At 38.9% G+C, this 24,254-nt stretch overlaps 1 protein-coding gene across 4 annotated transcripts; it reads left to right on the top strand.

Annotated features, from left to right (window-relative positions):
* The first annotated feature begins 1,951 nt into the window (after positions 1 to 1,951).
* Positions 1,952 to 23,553, top strand: RAB4A (RAB4A, member RAS oncogene family). Of its 4 annotated transcripts, XR_004169824.2 has the most exons (10): positions 1,952 to 2,123; positions 7,966 to 7,989; positions 10,479 to 10,559; positions 11,091 to 11,205; positions 12,149 to 12,211; positions 14,260 to 14,414; positions 15,348 to 15,443; positions 17,772 to 17,932; positions 19,251 to 19,446; positions 20,404 to 23,553. XR_004169824.2 is itself a non-coding variant. In XM_031613809.2 (9 exons), the coding sequence occupies exons 1-8, from the start codon at positions 2,093 to 2,095 to the stop codon at positions 17,885 to 17,887; spliced, it is 681 nt and encodes a 226-aa protein (XP_031469669.1). In that variant the 5' UTR covers positions 1,952 to 2,092; the 3' UTR covers positions 17,888 to 17,932; positions 19,251 to 23,553. The 4 variants fall into 4 exon arrangements, 3 of the variants coding, with proteins under 3 accessions (XP_031469669.1, XP_031469690.1, XP_031469681.1); XM_031613809.2 differs by having other exon boundaries at positions 19,251 to 23,553; XM_031613830.2 differs by lacking the exon at positions 15,348 to 15,443 and having other exon boundaries at positions 19,251 to 23,553.
* Positions 23,554 to 24,254: the final 701 nt, after the last annotated feature.

Raw genomic sequence — 24,254 nt, forward strand, 5'->3', positions numbered from 1 at the left:
CAACCGTAACTCAAGAAAACATATATGAAGTATTGCATTACCACAGTGCCTTTCACAAATGGCCCTGTAGTGCCACCTTCAGACTAAACCAAGACACGTCCTATCACTCCCACATCTAACAGAATCCTACAACTATTAGGAAAAGACATCTAAGATTATCAGGTCCTAATGTTAACCTGTCTCCATCATGCTCGCTAAACCATGTCCTTAAGTGCCACACATAAGCATGTCTTTGGAGCCATGGCAAAAGGATCCTGCAGGCCCACTTCACAGGATGAATGTTGGATGACTGAGCACTCTGTGAAGGTGAATCAAAAATATGGTTCCATTTCAGGCTGAATTTTGTTTCCCTGCAATAGGGAAAGGCATTAAAAGCCAATTCCATATCTGCTGAGTCCCAGAGGTCAGGTTGTTTCCATTTGGAGGAAAGAGCTTTTGCAGAATCCTCCATCCTGAGTCTGCATCTGAAGATATCTTGTAGTTCTCTTCTACTTCTAGGGTATCAAACACTAATATTCTGGTACTCTGGTTAGTAAAAACTCTAAAAAATCAGATTATCATTTTTAAAGAAACATCAACGTGGCCTTTTGGGCAGCATTTTACAACTACAGCCAATTACAGGAACAGTAACTGTGGTGAAACTAATTTGGGGAACAAATGATAGTGTTTAAACGTCTGATCTGCAGACACAATTTGACATGATGTCTCTGTCTTTACATGAGCCAGAAGACAAATTAAACTTTTGGCTTTCAGCTTTCTTCATTCTCAGACTACAGGTGGACACCAGTGAAGTCAGTTGTAGCTCTTTATTTTTCAGTTACTCAGAACTAACATCTCTATTAAAATACAGTAGCCTATATTCTCAAATCCCTCAAATACCAGCAATATATTCTCCAACGTAGTGCAAGCACTCATTATTTGTGAATTTTACTTCGTTCTCAATTTCATCTTCAAAGTAGAAATGCTGTAAGACCCAATCCTTTTCACAGTCACAGAATCATTAAGGTTGGAAGAGGCCACTAAGATTATCTAGTCAAACCACCAACCCATCCCCACCATGCCCACTATCTCTGTCCCTCAGTGCCACATCTACACATTTCTTGGACAACTCCATGAACGGGGACTCTGTCTTTCCTTTACCATTCTTCCAACACCCATCTTTTTCTTCAATATTACTAACAGGATACTTACAGAAGGCTATATACTTCTGATGTATTTTATCAGTAGGTGCATGTTACCTAATTGGGAGTGGCTGGAGGCAAGGAGTGTGATATTTATCGAATATAACTTCCATATATGTAAGCTTGTTTTGATCACATGAGACTAATTTGTCATTTAGCCTAGAGTATGTACTGTATGTACAAGATGGCTAGATCTACATGTCTTCTTACTGATACAGCACAATATGTTTCAGGAATCAGGCAAAATCTGTCTACTTCTGTGTTAACCAAGCTCCTGTTTGGTTTTGTTTTTTTTTTTCTGTTGCTGCTGACACTTATCTTTGAATACAAGTTGTGTGTGTGTAACCAACCATCAGAAATTCAGTGCTGCTAGGCCGAGCTTCAAGGCCCAGTTCTGTTTCCCTACGGCCCGGGAAGCAACAGTGAGGCAGGAGGACTGGGAAGTTAGAACGCCAAGGACAAGATGCAAGGGGACGGGATGGAAGGCTGCGGGCGGAGGGGCACGAGGGAGCGCGGCCTGGGGTCTCATCGCCTTGTCGAGGAGAGCTGTGAGACACTTGAGAAGAAGGGAATTACCCTCCCCAGCAGCCCGCCCCGACGAGAACACACTCCTCGGGCGGCAGCTCTACAGAACGCACGGCAGAGGCGCGCCTCCTCTCGGCAGAACACAACGAGCTCCGCCCGCCTGCGCCGTTCCGAAGGGGGGGGGGGGGGGGGGGGAAAAGGGCGCGCATGCGCAGCGGCGGCCGGGGCCAGGGGCGGGGCGGGGTGGGGCGAGGTGAGGTGGGGCGGCACGGCGGCGGTGAGGGGTGTGCGCTCGGTGCTGCGGGGCTGGGAGTCTCCGCCCGGCGGCTCGCTTCCCGGGCACGGCGCGGGAGCGGAGCGAGCGAGGGAGGTTTGCTACTCGCGAAATGTCGCAGGCTGCCATGTCCGAGACCTACGGTAGGAGCCGGGGGTGGAGCCGTGCGAACGGACCGTGACGGGAAGCGGGGGGCAGCGGGTGCGGCCCTGCGCAGGGCGGGAGCGCGGCCTCCCGTCGGGGGCCCCGAGGAGGAGGTTGGGGGTGAAGCGAGGGCTCTGTAGGTGGGCAGGGCTGGTGTCGGCCCGCGGCGGTAGCCTGCGTGCCTCTTTGCCCTAACTTTGCTCGAGCCGGCCGAGCGCGCCTCGGCTTCCCGCCCCTTTGCGTAGCGCGGCCGGTGACATGTTGCGGAACGGCTGCGCTCTCGCACGTAAAGGCTGCGGAGCCTCCGTGCCGCGGCACCAGGGTGGGTGAGAGCAGCCTCGAACGCGGTGTGGTGGGTGTGTTCCTTCGTCTCCTCCGACCTCAGCAGCTGTTCTGACTTGGACGTGTGTCTCGTTGTCGGGAGAGCGCAGTCCTGGAAATAAATAGCTTCCTAGGTGCGGTACAGTGAGGTGCAGTACCTCTGCTGGCTGTGAGACAGCCCGGTGTTGCCCGCAGGAGTTCTTATCAGAATGTTAACTGCTGGCTTCTGCTGCGCAAGCCTGTTTGCTTTCAGTTTCCACCGGTGGCTAAGATGTTTTTTCACACAGTGGTCAACGCTTTGGTGTACAGCAGGTGTACAGCAAGGAACTGTTGGGCAAAATGAGGCAAGAGCATGAGGCAGCGTTTGAAGTGTAAGCGTTGAGACCCTGCTTCTTTTTTCCACGCTTGAAACATGTAGGCAGAAGCTGGATTAGAGGTGTGCCTTGTAGATCTAGATAAGAGTTTGGACCAACTTCTTGTAGTCTAAATTCACGTGATCAAGAGCTGGCATCGTTTCTGTTACACTTGTGTTGGAATTGGTGGTTTCCAAGCAATCAAATGGATCAGCAACCAGAGAAGGTGCGAAGTGTTCTAGCTCTGCTCTTTAGCCTGCTTGCTATTGCAGCAGCATCATATAGATGATTGCATCTTAAACAAGTACATTTCAGACATTTTTTGCATTGTTCCAGTCATGCAGAATAGTAATTGTAAGCCCACTCTAACTGTTGATACTTTCTAATTGGTTTGGTGTCTTGGAAACTATGGCCTTAACACTGAAGTTTTGCAGTTGTGGTGGGTTATTTTCTTTTATTCCTTTTCTCTTTGGTGTATTTTCTGAGTTCCAATGTTTATTCTTTTTGTACACAATTAAGCTATAGAAATTCTGAGCTGAAGTACATGACTATCAAGATTTAAAATGGATGGGAAAATATAAATCAAGTTATGGCATGACATAGATATTAACAATGGTTAAACTATCTCTGACCGTAGAAGTAACCAGTATCTAATTTTGCAGTGTCCTGTTGGTGCCTTGGAAAGAGGATGAGAGCAGGGCAAGTAGATGGGATGCTTTCCATAATATTCTTCAACCTCCAACTATTTTAATATTAATAGTTCTCAGAGCTGACTGTAGTTTCTCTTGAGAAACCCTCAGCAGGTTTTTCTTCATGAACATGCCCAATCTTTTCTCAAATGCAAATTTGTGTTCATGGCACCCTTTGGCAGGGAGCTCCCTATGTAAACGATCTGTTCTGTGAAAGGCCTTCTCATTGTTTCTTGAGTTCTACTTGATAGCCAGTTTTACTTGATGACCTTACCTGTTTTGCTGGAGCAGTGTGATATTTATCTCCATCTCTCCTCTTTGAGATTTCACTCATGGTTGCATAGACCTTATTGATGGAAAGATAAAATCATTTGCATAAAACAGCACAAGTTAAATTGCCTTCATTCTTGCCATTAAAAGTTTTTAGTCTTTTTAATGTTAGCTGCCATGGCTTAGCTAGAGGTTGGTATCAATTTTAATGTTTTTGATCAAGTTGCTGTGATTTTGAGGACTGTGCATTAATTATCTATTTGAAATTATGAGACATTGCAGTCTGTTTGCTAACTGTCATTGCTAGCTACATGTAAGTGCTGTATTTCTCTTTTTTTTTTTCTTGTTAACTGCAGAACAACTATACATAGCACTTTTACTTAGATTCTTCTAATTCTGACAATGTTTTGGCTCTGTATTTTTCAGACTGTAGACTGTATTTTTCCAAAAGCTATTTAGAAGAAACTTACTTAGGCAATCTCTTCTTTTTCAGGATACATTTGGGTATTAGAAATATTTGGCAAGCCTTTGAGCTTTCTTAGAATTACTTGGGAATTCCTAATGCTAGGGATGGGGGTTATTTCTTTTTTTCCTAATAAATATTTTTCTGCTTAATGAAACTGCTTTACCATAATCAATCATTTTGCTTTACTCTTGGGATTTGAAAACTGTACTATCTTTGCTCAATTCTGTTCTTTCTGGAAGATCCTTATGTTTAATAGCAATATTGTAAATTGCCTGCAGTAGAAGTTATAATCCCACAGTTAAGGGTGCTTCTCCTTTCTCTTACTGTTGCCAGTTGCCTTTAAGAAAAAGAAAAAAAAAAAAGTTTTTTTAATGAGTTGAATTTCACTGTGTATTTGATTAATATTTTTGAGGCTTCAGGCTCGATGTTTTCCAGGGTCCTTGGAGTATCTTCATGTATGCTCAAAGATTCATACACACCTGTTCTCAAGCAAGGTGGGAGGTGGATGGAAACACTGCCATGTTTTTAAGCCTTGAATCCGCTGCCCACCAATTGTAATACTTGTATAAATAGGGAATGAAAAGTTGTAACTGGATTGGATATAAGTATGAATTTAATTTTCTCTGCAAGTTTTTGCTTGCTTGGCATTGCTACTGGTGGGGCATCAAGAGCTGGAGACCTGTGAAACTTGAGTTCCAGTTTCTACAGCAGACACTGAAATGGACTGATACGAAACGCAGTGTTTGTTCAAATTGTAATGGCTGCATCACACAACTTATAAATTTACTTGATTTCACTGGAAAAAAAATTAGTCTTTTCTTCTAAGTCCAAGTTGCACCATACAAACATCCAACAATAGTTCACTGCAAATGTATCACCAAAATAGTACTCTCTCTTCTCTGTAGTGTTGTTAGCATGGGAGTGTGATGACTCAGTTTGCTCTGGGAAGCAGTATTATGATAGAATGAATAATTAATAGAAATAGTGTTTGGGATGTTGTTCTTCAGTGTGTAGTTTTCCATTCTCTCCATGTTTTCAGCTCGGTTTGGAGAGGTAATTTGAGTCTGACTGTACTCAGTTGAGATCTAAACTGAAACAAGCTGGGATTTCTACTGTGGTACAACTTCAGTAGAATGATCCAATACAATCTTAAAAAAATATATATATCTAAAACATACAGCTTGTAACAGTGGAAACAAATCTCTTAATTTTCCAGTGAGTAACTCATGTTTCCTGTAATACAGTGTCTGTAGTGTATATAGATACTTAGTAGGGGACACATGCAGAGTTTGTCCTGCTTCCCAGTGTAAAATGCATGCATTTTCACATTATGGTAAATATGGATTGATTTTATTTTTTTTTAATGGCTTACTCTTAACTGATAAATGCAAAACCACCTTTTAGTTTTAAATGGTATAAGGCTAGAAGATTACACTATCTTTGGGAAGGTGGTACATTTCACTCAAATCTTTTCAGTTCCTACTTCTCTTTTCTCCTTGAATATCTGCTACTACCAGTCTGATCATGGGTCTGTCAGTCTGTTGTTGGAATGCATAAGCTGTCCGTCCACTGAAATGTATTTCTCCTTTGTCTAGATAATTTGACTCCTGCTTTTCTCCCAGTCCTGCCTTCATTTTTCCCCGTATATACTTAGCAAATGTGTTTTCATTTATCACCTTAGTCTTCAGTTTATTTCAGAATTTCTTTTATTGCCTAGAGGGCATGGCTTTTTTGTTCATCAGGAAGCAAAGCTTCCTCCTTCTAAACAGTCTTTATGCAGATAAAGAGCCAAGTTGAGCCAAGTTTCTGTTCTACCTGTTGATCTTAATTGCTGTTGCAAGAGAAAGAAGTACAAAGAGTTAGCTGTTCTTTTCTCTCATTTAAAGGCAGCATATTGCCAATAGGATTGCTACAGAGCACTTGTCCCTTATGCAGACTTCTACAAAATAAAAGATACCTGACTACTAGGAAAATTTTTTGTTTTTAATGACATGAATGAAATACTGCTGATCCTTTGGAAACTAATGAATGTATGTTCTACTCTCTATCGAGGATTTGGTAGAAGACTGATCTATGAAAGAGGATATAATTTGGTCGATTTTTTTTCCCCTTCTGTATTAAGAAGAATACAGGAAACAATTCATGCTATGTTTTAAAGACTGAGCTGCAGTGGTTCGGAAGCTGTTCAATTTTTTCCCCTCTGCTGGAATCAATTTCAGTCAAAGGAGGAGGTTGGATGTCCTGGGGTGGTTTCCACACCAACCATCTGGTTTTGATCTACCACGGTAGTTGAGTCAAAGCCCACGATTGTCTCCCTTCTCCTCCCCCCTCAGCCCTTTCCTCCCCCTGCACACAGCAGTTCAGCTGCTGGTGCCTCTTTGGGGTGGAGCCACGGTGTTACTGATTGCTTTTCACCTGTGCTGGGGAACAGGGATCAGTCCCACTGCTTTACTCCCTGTAACTCCTACCCAGTGTGGGACCAGGTGATGCATGTAGCTTACCAAAAGCAGTAAGCTGATTCTTTATGACGTCTTATTTTCTTAAACAGCCAAGATATGCTATCTTTAACTCCTTATGCTTTCTCTAATGCATGTCTTGTGGCCCTTTTTCTTTTTGGCACAATGTTTAATTTTCATTTTAAATCCTTTCTCTGTATAAAGACATTATTTACAGGCAAAGTACTTCAACTTTTCCAGATCTTCTTAGTAGCCAGAATGATGGCAAGCATTTTTAACATTGGAATGATGTTCCTTTTCAGCTTCTCAACGAAGGAGGAACAACAGAGATCATAAGAAAAAACTTCTCTAGGGTGACAGCCTTAGTGGCTAACTGGAATGTTGGAGCTCAGAGCTTCTTTGTCAACTGAAGGGGGAGAAAAAAAAAAAACCCAAAACTATGAAGTGAGTTAACTCTGGGAGAGGAGTTCAAAATGAAAAACTAGGACTACTAAGCAGTAGTACAAACGCTAGCATATGAGTTGCATTCAGTAAAATTGGAAAGAATTAGTACATGGAAGCTTTTTTTGAGTACAAAATAATGTTTCAGTTTGGGCACGCAACTTCTTTCAGTCTTTCTCATTCAGTTTCTGAGCTGTGCTAAATTTTTTTTTAGGTGTCCTTACAGCTGAGAGAGAAGATATTTTTTTCTGAATCAAACAATGAGGAAGTTATAAAAACATTACCAATAACTCTTGTCGTTACCATGCAAAATGACCCATATGAAATACATTCTGGAACAGTAAACTGAAAAACTATTCTCTCTCTTCTTACCTGCTTCATTTCTTTGTTGAGAGCATTTCTAGGTTCGTAGCCCAGCACATCAACTCAATAAATACGGGTATTTGTGACTTTTGGTATTGGCACATGCCTTTTCCTGTCCTTGTTTCAAATGTACACGGTATTCCACGTTTCCTGAAACATGTTGTCTGATGCTTCTGGATAAACTATTAACATAAGCTGAACTGAGAGCCTTGTGCTCTTTTAAGCAACTTATGTAAAGTCATTTCAAGTGATAGAAGTATGTTGTGAACATGACTGCGGAGTTTTACTTTCCTTGCTCCAGTTTGCATGCTCTGAAAGGTTGCTGCTTTCCCCAGCGCAAAAAGATTTTCATTTTTATAGAAACTTTGGGTGTTTCCATTCTATGAGTGATTAAAACAGACTTCCTTACAATTCACGTGGTTACTGTATGAAACTGCAGTTTCAAGTTTCACCTTAGAACGCTTGTTTGTTTTTTTTGGCAGATGGAAGCATTTTTTGTCTACCAGGTAAGCAGATAATGAATAATCATCTATCCAAATATGTATCCATAGAAAAGATTCCCACTTAAAGTTGCCTGGCACAATAGAATCTTAATATGAATTAGGAGTCTACCTGTAAAGTGCTGTTATGATATCAATTTAAAGGAATTAATATGAAATCTCCAATATCACTCTTGCCCTCAGAGCAAAAAAAAAGCGCCTCAAATCAAAGCACCTCAGGAAAAATACACTGCTGTTCTCAGTCTGTTCCCTATGAGTCCCTGACAGTGACACCATTGTCTCAGAACTTCTTGCTGGCCGGCGGCCTGGCCACACAGAATGGAGCATCTTGTTAAATGTGCTGCACAACATGGATTGTAAAATATGCCTTTATTCAACCACATTTAACATCCAGGGCCTAAAATGACAGAGAAATTAGAGTAGGAATAGAGTGTTGATATGATGTGTCTCCTGTTGTAGTTTGATGGTAGCTGTTAAATTGTATGAGTAGTCCATGGGAAAAAAAAAAGTATATTTGATTTACTCTTTTTTAGTTGTCTTTGATGGGAAATTCTGGCAAACAGCATTTACCAAACATGTAGGAGAACCAGTTTTAACTGGGTTTCAAATTTATTTTTGGAAAAGCTGCAGAGACAAGACAACAGTACTCTAGTTGCAGATGTCTCAGAACATTTTGCTTTTTGAGGAACTCTTTGGAAGTGATAAAAGCAGGGAGATTACACACACCCACGTTGGTTAAATATATAGGAAGGTGCACAAAGTAGCTCACTAGTGTTATTTGGTGCATAAAAGAGAAACTTTCAGAGAGGATTTTTTTCTAAACCAAACACTTAAGGGTTATTTATGACTTACGTACATTCCATGCTAACAGTGGAGATTTGATAGTGTGAAGAATGAAATATTCTGAGCCTCAGTGTGTTTTGCAATTGAAATGACGTAAAGGGTCCTTCTCTACAGGAGATAATAGGCAATCTGAACCAAAATCTCTTTTCTTGGTCTAGAAAGCACAAATGGCTGAGTGGGGGCAGGAAGAACGATAGGGGTTTGGAACAGAATGTCTAGAGAGTGTCAATGATTATATTTGTGAGTGAAAAAAGGCAAGTCTTTCAGAACAGAGTCCATTCCAAAGTCTGTTACAGTGTTTGAAACAAAAAATGATGTAAAGATATGTAAAAATAATACTTCAGTTTAAAGATAATAACATCTGAAGGACAACTGAAAACAAAGGATGTTGGACATTCCTGGATTCATAGCTATTTTGCTATTGAATTTTCATAGCTTTTGCTGTTGACTTTTCAACAGTGGGAAACTGCTTACCATGAATAAGAATATAAGATACTCTTATTTTTATTTCTTTAAATTTTCATAGAATCGTAGAATCTTGAGCAACCTGGTCTAGAGGGAGGTGTCCCTGCCTATAGCAGGGGTTGGAACTACATGATCTTAAATGTCCCTTCCAACCCAAACCATTCTATGATTGGTGTTCCTGCTACAGCAGGGTGATTGGACTAGATGATCTTTTGAACTCCCTTCCAATCCCTGACATTCTGAGATTCTGTGATGCTATAATTTCTTCATAAAAGAAAATAATTGGGCAGACTTCTTTGTGCATGTTAAATTCAACTTACAAAGCCAGAGGTTCAAACAAAATTCTGGTGAAGTAATGAATCAGTGCTTTAACCGAGTTGGTGTGTATTCCTGTTTTTATTCTGCAATCCCATGAATTTACTGTGATGTATTTGAGAGCTTTGAGCACTGTTAATGATATTAATGCTAGGTTTTTATTTTTGTTTGTATTGCAAGCTTAATCCTTTTCATTGTGTGCTTATCTGTTGTCTTCTGGAGACCTACTGTGTTTATAATAGAAATGATGCAATAAAGTTGTAAAGATGACTGTAAAAAGAATGCCATTGGTAGAAAAATAAATAGTTGGGAAAGTAATTGTAAACATTGTTATCATAGTTTATCAGTGCAAATCTTTGAGAATGATAAGACAAGGAAGCTTTCTTCGGTTTTTAGCAAAACTGGAAAGGTAGTATCAGAGGTGTCTGGAACAAGGCAAAAGAGATTTTGAGTATTGGCATTACTAAATGAACGCTAATGTAAATGGCACCTAAGTAGGTGAAGTGCCAGAAGTAACTTCTTAATTTGCCATATGGAAGAAACACAAAAGCAGAGATTCCAGAATAAAAAAGCCTTGCAGGTAAATTTGTAGAAAACACATTCCACTCTTTTCAGATTATACAAGTATTAAAAGGTCTGTTGGGTTTTTGTTTGTTTGAGTTGATGTTGTTATAGAGGGCATTTGTGCTGACTGTAGCTGATAGCTTATTTACCCATGAAGTAGGTTTCTGGTAGAAAAGTCAGCCAGATGCCTTCTGATTCCATCATTTTCATCTCCTGCTGTCATTCTTGTACCTCCATAAACAAGTAACACTCTTTGCTCTCACTTTCTAACATCACTAAAAGTTAGCAATTTTTTTTTTAATCTTCAGATTTCCTGTTTAAGTTCTTGGTCATAGGAAATGCTGGGACTGGAAAATCCTGTTTACTACACCAGTTCATTGAAAAGAAATGTAAGTATATGTGAGCGCAGCAAGGGTTCCCTAAAAGCTTATCTTCCTCAGCCAAACTGTAATTCTCTTGAGAAACAGCTCTGAGATTATGATGTATAATCAAGAAACTTATTGCTGAGAATATGTGCAGTAGTGTCTTAACATTAAAAAAGAAACGTATTTTGCATATTCATGGAAAAGACTGGCATTTTGTGCTCTGCTTTTCCTTCTGTTTTAAATTGCCATGCAGCATTGGGAAACAAAATTGAAGAAAGTGTTGTCTTTCCATTCATTAGTGGGAGCCATAAGAATTTGATTAAGGCAGGCCGTTATAGTAATAATTTTTAATTCAATGGGATCTTCAAAACTTGTAAGAAATCTTTTTTCTGCATGATGGCAATAGCTGCACTGATTTTGTTTGTTCAGGAAGTAGTTTGTAATTTGAACACCGGAAAATTTTTATCACATCTAAGTTGATTTAATGAAAACTACTTATTTGGAGAATATTTGGGGTGAATAATAAATCTGTTTTTTCATCTTTTTTTTTTTTAGTTAAAGATGATTCGAATCATACCATAGGAGTGGAATTTGGTTCAAAGATAATAAATGTTGGTGGTAAATATGTGAAATTGCAGATATGGGATACAGCAGGACAAGAGAGATTCAGGTACCCTTTTCAGCCATTTTATTAAATGTTGTTTCTTATTAAATCATTACTTTGGATGTTGGGTATTATCTATTCCTGCTTAAAAGTAGGCATATATCACATTTGGCAAAGAAGTTATATGTTTGAGTATATTTGCTATCAAATATGGTCTCTCTGAGGTTTTTTATTGGTTTGGGGTGTCTGTTTTGCTTGTTTACGGAGTATAGGGAGCTACCAGTGGTTAACAAAAGTGAGTGCAGTAGTAAAAGTCTGGGGAATGGACTGCAATCCAAATACTTGTCTTCTATAAGGCAAAGCCACGCAGTGATATGCAGTAAGATGTCTCCAGTCTGCTGGCTAGATACCCTGAGATTGTGAGGAGCTTGTTTTAGAGGCTCATGAAAATGATGTTCCTGTAAGTTGAATGCATTTACAGACGTGCAGACTCTTTTCTCCAAGTGCTTTTTATAATCTATGTCAGCCTTTTCTTTTTAAGACTGATCAAACTTAGCATACTTAGCAGTCTGTTTTTAATTCATCCTCTACCTTTTGAAGAATGCTTTGTGTTCTTTGCCTCCTTTTTACGGAGTCTTAAGTTGTTCAGTGGCATTTACTTCACTCACCCTTTACTGCTGGAAGCTGAAACATAAGTTAACTGTGGCATGAAAGCTGAGCAATTGCCATCACCACCTCTCACTATGTCAGGCCATATTTTAAATGTATCTTCAGCAGGACATGGATCAGAATAGACTTTCAGAAATCATTGTATGACTACATTCCCTGAAAACTTGTCATCTGTCAAAAGCCTAATTATAAGTTTTTGCTGCTGCATTATGATTAAAATCACTTTTCTCTTTTTATTAAAAAAATAATTGTTTATATAATACAATAGATATATGAAACCTAGACTTTAAATAAAATATACAACAAAAAAATAGATATCTATCTGTCAATTATATTTCAGGTCTGTAACAAGAAGTTACTATAGAGGTGCTGCAGGTGCTTTACTTGTCTACGACATAACCAGGTAAGAAAACTAGCCCCTCTTTGGTTTATTGGCTGTCAGAAGCAATTAATAATAACTAGATTCCCTCCCATGTATCTAATCCTCTGACAGAGAATAGGCAAAAAGAAAAGAAATACAAAAAATATTGCTGTTTTAGTGTGTATCTAAGCCTTGGAACTTGCTTACATGAGATATTAAACTGAGACAGGAGGTTTAGGTTAGATATTAGGAGGAAGTTTTTCACACAGAAGGTGGTAACACACTGGCACAGGTTGCCCAGGGAGGTTGTGGATGCCCCATCCCTGGAGGCATTCAAGGCCAGGCTGGATGTGGCTCTGGGCAGCCTGGTGTAATAGTTGGTGACCTTGCATATAGCAGGGGGGTTGAAACTGGGTGATCATTGTGGTCCTTTTCAACCCTGGCCATTCTGTGATTCTATGATTATGAAATCCATAAATGCACAAAGGCTCAGGGGGTCACACAGATATGTAGGAATTGGCCCACCAGTAGATGTAATCATGCTGGGCTATGTGCAGCCAGTGGCTCAGGAAGTCTGTAAGCAGCAGCTGTTAGGAACTGAATAAACAGAAAAGGTCACTGTGTCTTGTTATTGTGTTTTTGATATATATTTTGCACTCATGGTTTTCCAAAGAGATAAACAAACCTCTGAACTGGTCTGTGTTTCTCAGTTCCGTGTCCTTGAAAACAAATAATCTGACACTGGTGGTATGCAGCAGAAATTTAGAGCAGACTTAAGCCACTTGTAATGTAGCCACTTGTGAGGTAGTACGCTTCGGTGGAAACTGTGTGCTGGTGTAACAGGTCATCATCTGGAGAAGCTAGCTTTACCCATGTGTTCTTTAACTATAGCCCAAAAATATTTTAATCTCATTTGTTTGTTGTGGTTTTTTTGTTTGTTTTAATGTTGTAGGCAGACAGTACAATACCTTACCATTGCACACTTCTGCATTTTTTTTATGGCCATGACAAACTAATGCTTGTCAGATAAGCTTTGTGTTGGTTGATGACTCGCTGTATGTATTGCTTTTTTTTTCCTGTGAGTGTACTGTTGTACTGTTTTCCCTTGAGCACTCTTCAAAATCAGTGTTTTGTCCTTAAAGTCAGCTGGGCTTGTTTGTCAGTCAGTCGTCTTGCTGGTTTTAGCTTTGCCCACCACTTTAATGACTACTGATGTGAGCAGGATAAATGCCTGTGATGTTTTCAGTCTTAAAACAAATGTGATACTTCAGGCCAGCAGTTCTCTGTTAGCATAGTTCATTCTTATAATACCATCTGGAACTTAATTATTGAATTCCATATTAATAACTCATCACTATTCTTAAATTTCATGCTGAAACTAGATTAGCGCTTCAAATTTTAGCTTTTCACATTAACAGAGTATCTTGTTTATTTTTATGACTTCCAATCTGTGGGCTTTTTTGCATTAATAAGAAGTGAGCTACTACTTCTCAAAGGCTACGTGTAGCCAAATGCACCATGAACTATATGTGTGTTTAATCATCCGTTTCCCTTTTGTCTGGGATTGCCACTCCAAAACATCTTAGTGACACTTCAGAAGAGATCTCGCTTTCAAAGAGCTTCGGAGCTGCAACTGGGATTTCATGTGTTTCAGTTCATGGGTCCTGGTGTCTAGATGATAATTTATTAATCAGAATGACTATCTAATGAAAGGAATTAAGGCAGTGATGGAGCAGAACATTCATAAACACTATGAGAAGTAAGCTGAGAGATTGCTTTCTATAGGATCTAGCAGCAGACTATGTGGTGTTTCTTGACTTCAGAGAGAGACGCTGCTGAAAAGAAATTGTCTGGGTTTGGTTGTGATTGATTTGATTTTTGCTTTTTAAGAAGTTTACACTTCTTGTTTCTTGAAGGAACTTGGTACTCTCCCCAGTTCATTGCTGGTGTTATTGAGGTGTGTAGGTGACTTGCCTGACTAGTACAGTCTTGTGGCTTGGCAATAATGTAGATTTGCCTTCAAAAGTTTTAGTTCAGTGATCTGCTTGCTAGAAATGAGTGTTTTCTAACATGGATTTTTTTCATTGCAGCCGAGAAACCTACAATGCTCTCACTAATTGGCTGACGGATGCAAGAATGTTAGCAAGTCAAAATATTGTGATAATACTGTGTGGAAACAAAAAAGATCTTGATGCAGATCGTGAAGTAACCTTTCTAGAAGCATCCCGGTTTGCACAAGAAAATGGTAAGTAGTAAAAAAAAATCTTCATGTAATGTTGAAAGATGTTTAGTACTTAAACAGTTTTTTGGTTTTGTTTGTTTTTTTTTTTTGCTGCGAGGGAATACTTTGATGGTCTGCTGTATCTGTTCTCTTTTCTGAGGGAGACATGAGAACAGTGCCTGTAGTAAGAACTGCATGTACTGTTTGTCCCACTATTGGTGATTCTTCCAGTCATAGCTGCTACTTAAAGAATATCTGCTATGTGATGTCATATTCCTTAGAGTATGTAATGTGACTTCTCTTGTTACCTTGCAACCAAGGAGCTGGAGAGAAAATACAGAGTAAGGTTTCCTGGTTTTTAGCATCTTGCAGGCTTTCTAGATTGTAGACAAGATCAAATGGGGTTGGCTGCAGTTGAAAGCAGTGTATTTGACTCGTGGCAAACAAAGTTCAATATATAGTGTGGATCCAGAAGACTGATCTGTAGTGTCCAAAATTTTCAGTCTGTGGAGACATGTTTCTGTAGCAGCTGAAGCCAGTCTGATCTTTGTGCTGCAGTCCTACTGTCAGTAAAGTCTCTTTTTAATTTTATAAATTGATTATCGGGTCTTTTCTACCATGTATTTTACTGTTGTTGCTGGCCTTCCTCTTGCATGTAGCTTTCTGTTAACAGGAACCTATATGAAGTACTTTGTTTTCATGTGCTGTTTTTGCACCACAACTAGGTGCAGCCCAGGTAATTGTGTTTAGATTCTTAATTTTTACATTTTTGTAAGTTTTAGAGGAAACTCTTGTGTATCTAGAAGTTTTGCTTTCATAAAGTAACTGTTTCAGGACCATGCTATTGGAGGATAGCTCTAAACAAGTCTAAGAAAAATCGTTTCTATTGATTTTCATGCTTGAATTGCTGTATCAGATATTCCATTGCTTTGAGATTGTTTTTCTGGTCCAATCCAGAGCTTATGTTCTTGGAAACAAGTGCACTAACGGGGGAAAATGTTGAAGAGGCCTTTGTACAGTGTGCAAGAAAAATACTCAATAAAATTGAATCAGGTAAACAGAAATGATTAATTTAACCTTTTTTTCCTAGAAACTTAAAGTATGTGTTTAAGTATCAACATCTAAAGTTATTTAGTTGTGGTAATATAACCCATTTGTTTTATAGCTGTGTGTTTTAACAGGAATGAACATTCAGGTAATATCTGTGTACCTAAAAAGGGGGAGAGGTGGATTGTGGATGTACAGCATTTACCTTCTGTGCATTATGTGCATACAACTGTGAAGTCTGACATTAGACAACTTTAGCAAAGCAGAAGAAAAACTTGGTGTAAGGGCATAACTTTTAATTCTGCTTCTCATAGACTGCAGGCAGTATGATCAAGAGAATTTGAACACTTAACACAAAATACCAGGGATGTTTCCTAGCAACTATGTTTCTCTAATGTGACCTTCCTGGCCTCAGTTGAAGTCATTTTACTTTCTGCAGATCTAGAAATATGCCAGAAACTTCTTAATGCGAGTGGGAAGCTTTTATCAGAAATAGGCTTCAATGTGTTATGTGTCACTAGAGCTAATCCGTTATTCTGATTTTTCTCTCATTTTTAATTTGTTTGATATCTTACTTTCAATGCCAAACAACAACAAAAAAGAAAATAGTATGATATTTTCATAGGAATTTCCTCATTACTGCATCAAAATCAATGTCAAACAGCCTCCTTCATTTTAAACAAAACAAACAATTAAAAACCACAACAAATTTAAAAAAAAAAAAAAAGCAAAACCAAAGACAACAACAAAAAGCAGCATTTGGCTAGTTAGTATTCTCGTAACTGATATAACAGAAATAAGTCCTGCTTTCTGTAGACTGCTTGTCCTGTCCCTTCTATCAGCAGTCATGCACTGAATCATGAAAAAATTGAGTCTGGAGAGAACTACTGGAGGTCTCTGGTCCAGCCTCCTGTTTTAGATTCAGCTTCAGAGTGAAAGCAGATTGCCCACAGCAAATTGAGGCACACTGTGAGATGCTCTGAGACTGGAGGTTCCACAGCCCCTTTGGACAATGTGTCTTAATGCTGACTGAAGTGTACAGTGACACTTTCATTTCCCTTGTGTTCAGAAATTCCTCTTGTGCAGGCTGTGCTTCTTACTCTTCTTCTTTTCTTATTTCTGTGTGTGTGGTCTGGTTCTAGTCTTTACATCCTTAAGACCATGCAGTCATAGATATAGATTCCCTCTTAGCCTTCTCTCTTCCAGGCTAAACAAACACAGCTCCCTTAGCTGCTTTTTGAACATACTAAGCTTCAGCCTGCAACAGACAGCAGTCTTTTCCTGGACTCTCTCCAGTTCATCCTTTGTTACTGGGGAATGCAAAACTGAACACAGGGTTTTAGATGTTCTGGATGATTCTGTGCGGATTTGAAGGTGCCAGGTAGAGCAAAATAATCACTTCCATCGGCCTGCTGGTCACAGTCATGCTGTAACAGCCCTGTGCGTTATTTACTCTTTGTCACAAGTGCATGCTATGTCTCATGGTCTGTTAAGATCCCCAGTTCTTTTTTTGCAGAGTTGCTACCTCAGTAGTTGGTCCCCAGCCTTTACCTGTGCTTGGTCTTGTTCTGTCACGGATGAAAGGCTCTGTGTGTGTAGTTGTTGAATTTCACAAGATTCCTGCTGTCCTGCTCCTCTAGCTTGCCCATGGTATTTTCTGAATAGTAGCCCTACCCTCAAGCTGGTGTCATGCTCACTGTGGTGTCATTTCCTACCTAACTCTCAGAGGGAGTAGATATATGCAGTGAACCTGAAGAACTGATCTGAATTATTCAGGGGTATTTTTTATTTTAACTAGTTGTTTCTAATTTTGGCCAGTTCTCTGTGGATGTGTAAGGAAATTTCTGAAGGCACAGAGTGTGGAGTAAACCTGTTACAGCAGTGGATAGCAGAAGCAGGGAAGGCTGAAGCCATTTCCTCTTGGGCAGTGTTTTGTGGACTCTGAGATTGATCCGTTTTTGTTTGGCTTGGTGTATTTACAGTTCTTCTTTCCTTACATAGTAGAATCTGAAAGTGTGTGTCTCTTAACATGAAACAGTATTTGCAGAACACGTTTTAGGCATTTCCTTTTTAAGAAGTAGTTAGTGGAAAAACACTTACTGTTGCAGCCTCGTTCAACAGTGAGCTGCTTTGTCATTATCATTAAGGACACACAGCTGAAATTACAGGATAAAATGGTAGAGTTTTGGAGTTGCCTAAAAATAAACAGAATTGCAATAGATCTCGTCATAACCAGAGCAGAGTGTCATTACCTATGTTTCTGATATTGTCGTTTAAATTGGAATGCATTATTTGTAAGTGATCTATCTCCTGTGACATTTTGTTTCTTTTCAGGAGAATTAGATCCAGAAAGAATGGGCTCAGGTATTCAGTATGGAGATGCTGCCTTGAGACAGCTGAGATCACCACGAAGAGCACAAGCACAAAGTGCTCAGGAATGTGGGTGTTAAAGAAGCAAAACACAAAATCCAAAATACTCACTTTAGATACAGAAGGTAAGATTGCAGAAATCTTGGGGTGTTTCATAAGTTACCATATTTGAGAATGTGCTGTATCATGTGCTTGGCCTTTTCACAGCCTGCAAAGCACCTTGGAATCTAGTGAAATAATGCACAGTAGAATTAATTTCTTTGGTTTGTTTTTGTACTTCTGGTGTCTGTCCACCAAAGCACAAACAGTGCTCCTGCTGAAGTATTGATGAATTTTTACTGAGTAATACTGTGGATAACACTTTGGAATTCTATGTATCTGAAATGTATTATAGTTCAAATAGTAACCTAATGCACTATAGGAAAAAGTGGATCATTTCCATAGTATACTGAACAAATGCTACCAGAAACAAAAACTTATAAAATGTATGGGGCACTATCTTGTCCAAAACTCTTATACAGCTTTTTTTTTTGAAAATACAGTGTTTAAATGTTGAGACTGGAAAATGAAAGATAATACTGGATTTCAGACTTCCACTGACATCTGGGCCTATAACCGGCCCAAAGTGATTCTGATTCCTGTCTACCTCAAGCAGAAATATCAACTGGAGAATAGCAGTATTTGCTGCTTGGGCAGTGTTGTTATCTACAGCATCTCTTCTTGGGCTACTGCAGCCTATGGAGTAGGTGTAGTGTCCTAAAGATGCTGCACAGAGGAAAGGAATAATCCATTCCTCACTTCAGCATAATAGGGGAAGAGGGCTGAAAGTTGCAAAGCCTGATCCCAAGAAGAGCTTGATGGTTAGCCTTTCTTATAAAGAGTTGTTCTTAGATATGTTTCAGTATTGAGGGATATTATTAAGGGCTGTTAGGACAGCCCTGCCCCCTCAGTCACTAAGGAAGGTAATTGAGAAATTGCTATGTAATTAAGTTATTTTAACGTCATTCAGTCTTACTTTTCTAACTTGAGGGCTGCAATATCAAATAAAACTATTACTGGAAGTATAGTTACTACATATTTTTTTCCTGTTTCATTTTTATCAGTTTGGACAGTGTCCACCAGCATTATTCAAGCTGCCAGCAGAAGCTTTACAGAATGTTAAATAAAGCAGCATTAAATTATATGTTCTCATATTTTGTTCTCTGTTCCAAGAGCTTAGTTCCCAATTAAATCTCCAGAATTTTAAATACTGCATAAGAATCACTGAACTGCTTTCCTCCCTTTTTTTCCCCTTACAGCAGCTTTCTTCAACTGAGAAACTGCTATAAAAGGACATTCACGTAGTCCAATTATGTCTCTACAGCTGTCTATTGATTTTTATTTCAGCAGTTTCCAAGATTGATCAGATGTAAATAAACAATGGAGTTCTTGTGTATTTTTCAGCTGTCCATGCAAATGGTGTTTGAAGAAATAAAGCTTGAAAGCTGTGCAGTTTTGAAAACCATCTTTCCGCTGTGTACAGCCAGAGCAGACCACTGCTGACAGAGGTGCATCGTGTGGTATGGAGCAGGAATGTTCATGTGGCACAAGCCTGCAAAGTGAACCTGCTAACTCAGTGGGAAGTGTTAAAGTGATACCTGTATGTAAACGTTTTCCATTACCTATTTTTATTTCACCTTTAGTTGAAAGCGTTACTATATACTGTAAATACTGTAACAGTAAATTTACAAAGCATGATATATATATATATGATAGAACATTGCACTACAACAATTTAATATTTTATTTTTTTATTATAGAAACTAAAAGTTAACCGAAGTAGGCTTTGTCGTGTTTGTTGCATAATAGTTTATATTTATGCCATGAATTATAAAAAACCACTGGCAGCCTCAGTGAGGGATGGCTGTTTTTCCCCCCTCCCAATTTCTTTTGCAACATTCTGACCAGGTGTTTCTATGACTGGTTTTCAATATGAGGTTAGTTTTGGTTGCTTGGTTTGGGTAATACATCAAGTTGGAGTAGTCATTTTTATTGAAGTTTACCTGTTTTATCACAATTCTTGTATATCATCTTTTGAAGCTCTTTTATCAAACTGTAAAAGTTCAGGAAAACATGCTTTAACTCTCTCAAATGGCTGTTAACTGATGTGGATTTGGGAATTTTTGTTTTCTTGGTTCTGATGTTTTGTATAGCACTGGTGTCATGAAGATAGTATGTATATGTGAACAGAGTTGTGCATCTTCTGTGTGTTTTGTAATTCTAGTGTTGGGCATGGGATTCTGGACACCTGTCACAGTAGGAGTTTTATTAACCTCTGATTGCTAAGTAAGATTGCTAAGTAAGCAATCACCTGTAGAAAAAAGGATTTCTGCTAAGTATACCTTGTGAGGTACAAACTGAACCCAGGTTGGTTCTTCTAAAGTATCCTGAATGTATGATTTAGAATACTGGTATCTTAAACATAAAATACAATTAAGAGCTTGGATGGTGAAGTTAGACTTCAAAATCAGGAGCTGAAGTGTCTGTCTTGCTGGAGCCCTACCTTTTGAACTTCTGGGGAAAATATGGTACGTAACGCTGTCAACATTGCTTCCAGGAGACTCATATGAGAGAAGAAAGAAAGAAATGCTGCTGATGTAGTTCATTCTTCCTGTGAAACTCATCAGGGGAAACATCAGCCTTCGTGCTGACTTCATTTCTCATTCAAGCAATTCATACTTCCCTTCTGGTTCTTCTATGGCAAGAAGGAGGTAAACGGTGAGGGGTTAAGAATTCTGTTGCCAGTGCTCAGCTGGGGACAGAATAGACTGGCAGAGGGCTTAAGCATGAGGACAGAACCATGAGTAGTATGTGTCATTTTTACAGTGTCATGACAATTGATCAGATAAGAGATGCGGCTTTCATGTTGTCAGATAAGGAGCTGTGGAAAGTGTTTCTGGAGGTATCTGGACTCAAATTGTTGTCACAAGGGAAATGATGTTGTGTGGATATAAACTGCTAGTAATGTTTTTACTTAGTTCCTTATGTAATTAAAAATTGGAAGTCTTTTTGGAAATGCAAGTGAACACAGAAAATAGTTTATCTCACCAGAACACAGTATGAAAATTCCAAGGAAAAACATGCTTTATTTTCTATATATGAGTATTTTTTTAAGGGACACTTGTCAGGCACATAAAAACTAAATCAGAAAACTGAACTGCTGCTGTGATTCAGAGGGCAGTTAAAGCACACAAGCAAACCAAGGATGCTACAGAGAAGGTGATATTCCATCTTTCATAGAATTAGAATTGAGTGGGGAAAAAATAATTGTTCTGACACTTTTGTTTCAAATGGATGTTTATCTTAAAACTATACACCTTGGCCATCTCTGAAATAAAAATACAAAATAATTTAATTAACTCTAGACTCTTCCAGTACACAGTAAGTTTTTAAAAGACTGTAGAGTCTGAAGTCTTGTTACAGCTCTCTGCTGTGTCCTGTGTTATTTAGGATTTAGCTTTGTTGCATAACTAATAATAATTATTCCTAAGGCATATTCTCTTCTTGATAAAATTTAATGTTTGTTTGGGGTTTTTTTTTTGAGGCATCTTAATTCTGCATTTACAAGATGGAGGTACCAAAAGCAGTCCCTTGAAGTAGAGGTTGGATGCAGTTAGCTCCTCTACCAGTCCAAATGGCCTGCTATTCAACTGTGATGTTTTGCATTTTTGCCAGAGTTCTGGAGGATGGCAGAGTGAAGGGGAATGTGTCAGTTCTGAAACACCAAACCATTACTGAAATGTTGGAAAAAATAATAGAGGAATCCACTTCCCCTTCATCTAATCAGATTTCTTAGTACACTGATGAAGTGAAAGCTGAGCATTTACCACTTGTGACATAACACAGGCAAAGCTGAAGGTCTCCCCCTCTGTCACTTAAAATGGTTGAAGGGGTGGTAGGCACAAGATTAAAACTTACTTTTATTATTATGCTAGCAGTTTGAAGAGTAAGGGGAGTGGTTACTTAGTTCTGTTGCTTCTGAATAGTCCAGTAATGAAAGAAACATAGGGACTTTGAAATGTGGTTGGTTTTTACTGACAGTACATTTTTCTATTTCTTTCTCTACAAATTGTCCTCTGTTTTATACTGGTTCACATGTGCATGAGTTCTCTGGTTAAGCAGCAGTAAGCAGTTTCATTGTTTGGTAACAACCTGTCTTATGCTGTCTTTCCCAGGAGGAAGAAAAAAATACTTTATAATCAGAGTTGACATGTTTTTACTATTTCTTTAAATATATGTTCCTAGTAGCTTAGTGCAACTTAACCAGGTTAATATTTTGTGGTCTTGCACCACCCCCATGCTGCATCTCACTGACATTTTAAAAAGAAATCTTCTAAAATGGCAACTCCAGAGGGCAATACTCTAGGAAGCAATACTATAAGCAACAGTGTTTACTAGTTTTCCTCTGAGTATTTATTTCTAAAAATAAACATTATGCTCATAATAGCTGTGGAACCAATTTCAAGCTTTAATAAACCTAGCTCATGAAAAATATGAAGTGATAAATATGTTAAACTGCATATAATTTTTAATGTAAAAATAATTTACCAAAGCAAAATGGCTTAATTTTGTGAACTAATCCCAGGCAGCTACATCCCAGGATTTACTGAATGTAGAGCTTCAACTCTTCCAGTCCTTCAGAAGATCTAAATGTCTTATTAAAATCTGTTTTGCCTTTCAGTGAGGCTACTGGCCTATATTACATTTCATGCTTGTATCTAACAAGAAATAAAGAATCTTTCTTGTTTTTCTAGGGGTGGTACAGTATATATTCTATTTATTTGTACTACAGTTATGTGCTAAATGAAGTCCCCAAGACAGACTGTTAGAGAGTCAGGAAGGGAATATTTCAGCTGAATTTATAGTGGAGTTGGTGCTTGTCTGGGAAAATATCAGCAGGTAGGAGACTGGAGCACTGCTGCACTGCATTTCACAGCAACAGAGAGCAAGGAAGTCACTGTCCCTGCTAGCAGCAGATTCCCTCAGGCCTCCCACCCTGGTACCCTGCTGCTTCTACCCCATGTTAGAGAGGAAGCAACTGCAAGATGTGTTTTCAGTAGAGAATCTCCTTCAGTATAGCACATCCTGAAGGAGGTCAGGGCTATGAAGCTACATGCAGTTACCTGGTACTTAGCTTCCTTCAGATCACTTCAGCAGTGGTGTGTCTAGAGCTCCTGGAATACCTTATTTCAGAAGTGAGAAATGCTTTTTTTAAAAGCTGTGAGAAGATGTTTATACAACTTGAATCCTGTATTTGCTCTTAGAACTTTTCCAGACTAACAGGCAACTTGGGTTGAAAGCACAGTTGACCTCTCTGTAAGGAAAAGGTATTAAGAATGAGAGAGTACTACAGGCAGAATACAAATTCAGCTTTCAGATTGAAGTACTTGTAAAGAATGGTGTTGGGTAAAGGGTTGCATTAGTTACTTTTCTCATTTACTCTTTGTAACGGAAAAGGACATGGAGAAACAGAAACCATGGTTTGTGCACAGTCTGTAAGAACCCTGTAAAAGAAAAGCTGAGAGCCAAAAAATAACAGTATAAACAGCCAAGACACTGTCACTCATTTTATTTGCATATACAAATTGACACCACACTATTAAATGTAGACAATACAGAAGCATTAAAAACAAGTACTATTAAAAACCTTAAAAAACACATATTGCTTCAAGCTTAGATGCTATTTCCCCTATAATTCTTTAAAGTGAATCCAGTGCTAACAGGAGCTGAGGCAGCTTCCCATTCTCTCCTATCCCTAATTTTATAGGTGCTATTGTCAAGGTGTTAAGTCAGGCTCTACATATGGCTTTGCTGCTGAGTGCAGAAACTGAGCTGGAAAGTAAGTTGGCACATGCAGGTTTACTGGACAGCTCCTCAGATTGCTAGCTTTTGGTCCTTGTGGTTATAAAAAAAAAGGTCAGAGGCCTTTATAATTCAGTTTCATGTTAAAAAATTAGAAGGGCAGATGTGTTTCCCTACATGGTAAAACTTGGTTAATATGCATTGGCTATCTTCATAGAATTCTTTACTAAAAATTCAGGTCTGATCCTAACAGTTAAGTTTAGCTCTAAATTAAATATCACCCTGACTATTTCAGACTTCCAGTAAAGAAATCTGGAGTTCATAGCTGCAAAGATGTGACAGCAGTGGCTGAACAGGCATGCTACTGTACTTTACAGGGACACTCATATGCAGTTTTCATTGCAACATTTCACATTGTAAACACTAGTCTATACAACATTACAGTTAAATTGCAGCATTACACACTGTGCAGGTCTCATTTCACTTAGCTAAAAGTGCTTCCAGAAACTGAAGGGAGTAAACGTTCATGAAGACTGGACAACTGAGTATTAACTGCATTCTTACAAAGTTTTACTTTAAAACAGGTGTGTGAGAAGTTTCATCACT

The sequence above is a fragment of the Phasianus colchicus genome, chromosome 2 (genome assembly GCF_987193195.1).
Source record: "Phasianus colchicus chromosome 2, bPhaCol1.hap1.1, whole genome shotgun sequence".
In the NCBI taxonomy this organism is placed as follows: Eukaryota; Metazoa; Chordata; class Aves; order Galliformes; family Phasianidae; genus Phasianus; species Phasianus colchicus.

Excerpts from the sequence above, each read along its gene's own strand:
- RAB4A (XM_031613809.2), top strand. The coding sequence starts at position 2,093 with ATGTCGCAGGCTGCCATGTCCGAGACCTACG. Across the intron at positions 11,206-12,148 it reads GCAGGACAAGAGAGATTCAG|GTCTGTAACAAGAAGTTACT; the intron begins GTACCCTTTTCA and ends ATTATATTTCAG. Across the intron at positions 15,444-17,771 it reads ACTCAATAAAATTGAATCAG|GAGAATTAGATCCAGAAAGA; the intron begins GTAAACAGAAAT and ends GTTTCTTTTCAG.